The sequence below is a fragment of the Cornus florida genome, unplaced genomic scaffold (assembly GCF_030987335.1).
Source record: "Cornus florida cultivar Cherokee Brave unplaced genomic scaffold, ASM3098733v1 CherokeeBrave_3.0.0_Hap2_Chr11, whole genome shotgun sequence".
Taxonomy (NCBI): domain Eukaryota; kingdom Viridiplantae; phylum Streptophyta; class Magnoliopsida; order Cornales; family Cornaceae; genus Cornus; species Cornus florida.
The window spans coordinates 125,750,583-125,756,902 of NW_026775581.1; the positions used below are offsets into that span (position 1 = coordinate 125,750,583).

The 6,320-nt window shown below is 37.4% G+C and overlaps 1 protein-coding gene across 1 annotated transcript; it reads left to right on the plus strand.

Moving 5' to 3' along the window:
- Nucleotides 1-2,056: 2,056 nt before the first annotated feature.
- Nucleotides 2,057-5,982, plus strand: LOC132286535 (uncharacterized). The gene is made up of 2 exons (XM_059788886.1): nt 2,057-2,390; nt 2,719-5,982. The coding sequence occupies exon 2, from the start codon at nt 2,795-2,797 to the stop codon at nt 5,561-5,563; it is 2,769 nt and encodes a 922-aa protein (XP_059644869.1). The 5' UTR covers nt 2,057-2,390; nt 2,719-2,794; the 3' UTR covers nt 5,564-5,982.
- Nucleotides 5,983-6,320: the final 338 nt, after the last annotated feature.

Below are 6,320 nucleotides of genomic sequence, written 5' to 3' on the forward strand. Positions count from 1 at the left end.
ATAGAAAATCTGATAAAACATAGGAAGGAAATGAGATTGACTTTCCAATAAATTTTTAAGTTAATAATTCATCATTAAATTCTAAAACAAGGACATTTTCAAAATTAGTACTGTAAGAATAATTAATTAATTAATTTGTTTAAAAAATTAACAAATAATATACCGTAATAATGTTATAGTGATAGATAGCTTGTTTTTTAAAACTAGAAATTAACAAGATATCATAATCTTAATTTTAAAACCAAAAATAAAAATGAGATGGGAGCATCTGCAATATTAAATATCAAACTGAAAACAGGAAGAAATATTAAAATCAGAAACAAATCTAAGGACATCTCAATATATGTGTTATACTTGCATCAAAAGCCAATAATTTAACAGTAGAAGCCTAAAATATGGGGTTGACTAAACTGTTCTTCTTTTGATCCATAATAAACAACTGTAACAATTGAGTACCCAACTTGATGCAGTTGTACCCCTTCTAGAATATTCAATTTTCTTTGATTTTATTTATTTCTCTTATTGTTTAAACAATAATAATAATAATATAATTGTGATCTTATGTCATATATAGCCCCAGAAGAAGAGTATATTAACACAATGAATAAAGCTTTTTTGATCTCTCTTCAAGTTTGGATAGATTATACATTGGTAAATCGTTAAAGGATTTATTACTTTAATCTCTTCTAAATTTGTTTGTCGGCGGCTGAAAAGTGACTTTGAGTGTGGATAATAATAATGTCTTTATAATATATTTTGTAGAAAAAAAATAGTAAAGTTGTCATTTTATATAATTTGGTCAACAAATTTGCCGAAAAGAAATGTTTAGAGTGTCGTTGGGTACACGCGTCAAATCTCAGAGGGGTGCACCTGTATGTAATATACCAAACTTTAAGAAGGTGAGTGTAATAAAACCTAAATTTTAAATGTAAGAGAGAAAAATAATATTTTTTCATATTTTTTTTCTTACATACTTTAAATTCAAAGTAAAAGCATGTCATATCACATCGATGATTCTCGTCCCTTCTGAAGAGGCAAATATTGTTCCTTACGAAATTTAGTTATGTTTTTTCTGATAAATACAAAAAACTTGGACACAAAACAAGATGAGTGAATTAAAGGCTAGACAGTGTTAGATAAGGGTCAGACTCAAACATCAATTAGAAATTTAGAAGTTTGTTTGTTAAAATGATGGAATTCTAACAATATTAGACTTGCTATTGTATTTATGAGCAAGCATTGTTTTTCTGTTAGTGATGAGTGTGTGTGAGTTTCAAATTTGTGTTTTGGCATTTTGGTAGGTTTGGTAGGTAAGTGATAAGTTATTGACACAGCTAACTCTTTGAAGCCTTCTGATATTCTTACTATGTTCTTGTCCTCGAAGATTTATTGGCTGTATTGCATAATGATATTAGTTCCAAGTTTAGATCGAATTCCCAGAGTGTAACAGTGGCTCACTGTGTAAGTGGACTCGCTCGCACATGTCTAACTCCAATTAAATTTGCATCTATTCAATCTTACCCTTAAACGCGTTAAAGATTCAATTAAACTCAAGTTAGTGTTGGATTGACCTTCCCATGTTTTATCCCTAATTTGGGCTAAATGTTTATTGATGAGTGAATTTCAAGTTCAGTCCATATAATATTCCTTTTTGTAGTTTGTTTAATTATGTCGTTATTCATTTAGAAAAAGATGCATATACATCCAAAAAAAAAATTTTAACTTTACATTTATCGGAGTCTCATGAAAAAAAAAAACTGTATTTATTTTAATTTTTGAGAAAAAAAAAAAAAAAAAAAAAACTGAAAAAGAAAAAGTTTGTACTTGTTTTCTCAATGGAAAATTGAATTTTTTTTTTTTTTTGCATTGGAGGAGTATGGAAGACTTTAGAGCTGGACAGAAAACAGCTTTTATCCAAGGCAGATGATTATTTGACTGTAGGAAGGAAAAGGTTGTGGTAGGTCCCACAAAACACTAGCATAAATTAAAATTAAAATTAAAATTAAAATTAAGCTGGTAATAAATAACACAACAGCCCCTTATTGGTATATGTGAAAGTCAATGTCATTTCACACTGTTTGTTAAAGGTTTAGTGTAGATTGTGGATGGAGATTGCCAAATAGGGTCAATGAGAGAGAGGGGGAGCGCACTGGGGTAATCAAAATAGAGAGCGTATGTTTTGGATTCTCAACTGAAGTAAATGGGCAATTGATGTGGAGGGTCTGCCTGTAATTGTGATGCAGAAAAGCTAGAGAGAGAAACAGAGAGAGAGAGAGATTGATTGGAGCTCTTTTAGGTTTTTCTTTTAATTGGGTTTGGATGCAAGTCAAGGGCTTTGTTCAACTCTCTGTCTTGTTGCTCTCTGGAGCCATTCCTCTACTACATTTGCTGTAAGTGTCTTCTGTAGTATCTGTTCTTTGCCATTTTTTGGGATCTGGGTTTTGGATTTTGGGGTTTAAATCTTTGATTTTCTGTCTCTCTGTATTGGTTTTCTTCCAATCTCATGTTAATGTTGTGGATCTAGGGTTTAAAATTTCAGGAATCTTTTGAATCTTTATGGGTTTTCAATTTTTATCAGCTTAAATATATATTTTTTTGCCCTCTCTCCCATTACAAATGGTCCACTGATTCACTGGATTTCTCAGACTGAACCCTAATACCTGTGTCTGCTTTACCTTTTGACCTTCATATTTCTGAACTCCAATTTTGTTGTTTCAGTCGATCTAGGGTTTCTTTGATCTTGTTGAGCTAGTCATTCTTTCTGGTATTCCTCTCAAATCTATTACAAGCTTTGATGCATCTTTCGCTATGGAAGCCAATATCTCTCTGTGCTGCTCTGATCATGGATAAAAAGAGCAGAAAAAAGGATAACTCTGAACATTCAACAGAGGACAACAAGAGAAACTCATCTGTTCTCAGAAAATTGCAAGAGCACAAGCTCAGGGAAGCTCTCGAAGAAGCATCTGAAGATGGTTCACTCGTTAAATCCCAAGGCATGGACTCTGAATCAGTCGCCAATCAAGATGAGGGTTTGGGGCGGTCTCGATCTCTCGCAAGGCTCCACGCTCAGAAGGAATTCCTCAGAGCCACTGCCCTTGCGACGGACCGGACGTTCGAATCAGAGGAGTCCATCCCTGACCTCCACGAGTCATTCTCAAAGTTCCTCACTATGTACCCGAAATACCAGAGCTCCGAGAAGATCGATCAGCTGAGGTCGGACGAGTATGCACACCTATCGGGTTCAATACCTAAGGTATGTCTTGACTACTGTGGATTTGGGCTGTTTTCTTTCCTTCAGAGCGTTCATTATTGGGAGTCATCTACATTTAGCTTGTCTGAGATAACTGCAAATTTGAGTAATCATGCTTTATATGGAGGTGCTGAGAAAGGCACAGTGGAACATGATATAAAAACTAGGATAATGGATTATCTGAACATCCCTGAGAATGAGTATGGCCTTGTTTTTACTGTGAGTAGAGGGTCAGCTTTCAAATTGCTAGCTGAATCCTACCCTTTCCATACAAACAAAAGGTTGTTAACCATGTTTGATCATGAGAGCCAGTCTGTGAATTGGATGGCTCAGGGTGCCAAGGAGAAAGGGGCAAAAGTCTGCAGTGCATGGTTTAAATGGCCAACCCTCAAACTTTGCTCGACCGATCTGAGAAAGCAAATCTCGAGCAAAAAGAGGAGGAAGAAGGACTCTGCTGTCGGTCTTTTTGTGTTCCCAGTTCAGTCTAGAGTTACTGGTGCCAAGTATTCTTACCAGTGGATGGCACTGGCTCAACAGAACAATTGGCATGTCTTGCTTGACGCTGGATCACTGGGTCCTAAAGACATGGATTCGCTTGGGTTATCTCTATTCCGTCCAGATTTCATTATAACATCGTTTTACAGGGTTTTTGGGTATGACCCAACTGGTTTTGGGTGCCTACTCATTAAAAAGTCTGTGATGGCAAGCCTTCAAAATCAATCTGGGCATGCAGGTCCTGGTATAGTGAAAATCACCCCTGTTTTTCCTCTGTACCTGAGTGATTCTATTGATGGTATTTCTGGATTTGCTGGAATTGAAGATGATGAAGTTGATGGGAATGGTGAAGTCGCGTCTGAAACTCGGCCAGGAGCACAATTTCCTGCATTTTCTGGTGCATATACTTCTGCTCAGGTGAGGGATGTATTTGAGACAGAGATGGATCATGATAACAGCTCTGATAGAGATGGGGCAAGCACCATAATTGAAGAAACTGAAAGTGTATCAGTTGGGGAGATGATGAAGAGTCCAGTTTTCAGTGAAGATGAGTCGTCGGACAACTCATTATGGATTGACTTGGGTCAAAGCCCACTTGGGTCAGACAATGCTGGTCAGTTGAACAAACAGAAGCTGGCAACTCCTTCACCGCCTTTGTGGTTTACTGGCCGGAAGAACAAGCGGTTCTCTCCAAAAGCATCAGCTAAGATATCTAACAGTCCAATCTATGATAAGGAGGTAATAGGATCTCATGAGGACCACCATGTGCAGTTATTTGATGATGCTGTTCGAATGGTGTCAAAGGAATTGGGCCGCGTTAAAACAGTTCCTGAAGAAGCTCAGTACACAGAAACAAACCCCACTTCACAAAACAGTGGAAAGGGCTCAGACCATCGGTATGTACAGGAGATCCAGGAGGAATATGTAGCCAGCAAACCGAGACCAGAGAATGGCTCAACTTCTGAAATTTGCATGGAGGCAAAAGAGAGCGCCATAAGACGAGAGACGGAGGGTGAGTTTAGGTTATTGGGAAGGAGGGAAGGAAATAGGTTTGCTGGTGGTAGATTTTTTGGTATAGAAGAGATTGAACAGCCTGGAAGCAGGGGAAGAAGGGTGTCCTTTAGCATGGAAGAAAACCATAGAGCACGTCTGAGCCATACTTCGGAGCTCGGAGAATTATCTGCCACAGGCCTGGATGATGAAGATTACACGAGTGATGGAGAATATGGTGACAGGCAAGACTCAGACAGGAGAGAACCTGAGATAGCATGCAGGCATCTCGATCATATAAATATGTTGGGTCTCAACAAGACCACTCTTCGATTGCGGTTTTTGATCAACTGGCTAGTGACCTCATTACTGCAGTTGAGATTACCTAGTTCAGATGGAGACCAGACTGTGCCTCTTGTTCACATCTATGGCCCAAAGATTAAATATGAAAGGGGTGCAGCAGTGGCTTTCAATGTGAGAGACAGAAATAAAGGACTAGTCAATCCAGAAGTCGTTCAGAAGCTGGCTGAGTCAAATGGTATCTCTCTGGGAATTGGAATTCTTAGTCATATTCGTATTCTAGATAGTCTGAGACAGCAACATGGCGCATTGAATCTTGAAGATACTACCCTGTGCAGACCTATGGAAAATGGTCGCCATGATGGGAAAAGTGGCTTCGTTAGAGTTGAGGTTGTCACAGCATCTCTTGGCTTTCTGACTAATTTTCATGATGTTTATAAGTTGTGGGCATTTGTGGCAAAGTTTCTCAACCCAGACTTTGTTAAAGAGGTTGGCCTTTCAACCGTTGCAGAAGGTTCAGAAGCATAAGGCTGGAAAGGTTGTGATGCTTTAGTTTCTAGTTTGAAAGAAAAGTTGATCTGAAGGAATACAATATTGGAGTCAGAGCGACCTCAGTTGCAACAAGGATTTAAGGTATTGTTTCTGGGAGACTTTGCCACAAACGGGTGAATTTGTTCATTCATGTTGTTTGTTGTTTGGATTTTTCCTTTCACCTCCTGGGGTTCTTTGTAGAGTTAGCTTTAGAAATTTGTATCCACTCAAGAAGTCATGAACTAGAAGCATATCATTAAATGGGCACGACTCCCTACTTCACAATCTGTTATCTCTATATCAAATTGTTTTTTCCTGCTTTGTGTACAAAATGCTGTTTATTTTGGTTGGTTCAGGCTGTTATACAATTAAATGACATGGGCAATTCCAATTGATGCTATGAACTTTTTGTGCAATCTCAGTTTTGATAATTTTTATCACTCTCTCTGAAGTGCCTTTTTATTTGGAAGTGTGTTCAGTGTTCACATTTTGTATTTTCGTATGAGAAGTGAAATTTTTTAGTTGATTTTTTATGCTATTGTTTATTCAACATTTTCTTCTTTTCTTTCAGATAAAACTTCAATAATCCCTGTTCTGTCAATTAGATTTTCACCTGATATCCCATCCCTCCCTTATTTTGCCTTTGTGACACTATCGGAAGATAATGGAACTCTTCGTAAGTAATTATTATCTGGAGGCTGAGTAGTGTGCATTAGAAAATCAGGATAAACGAATAATTATCACATTAACGCGT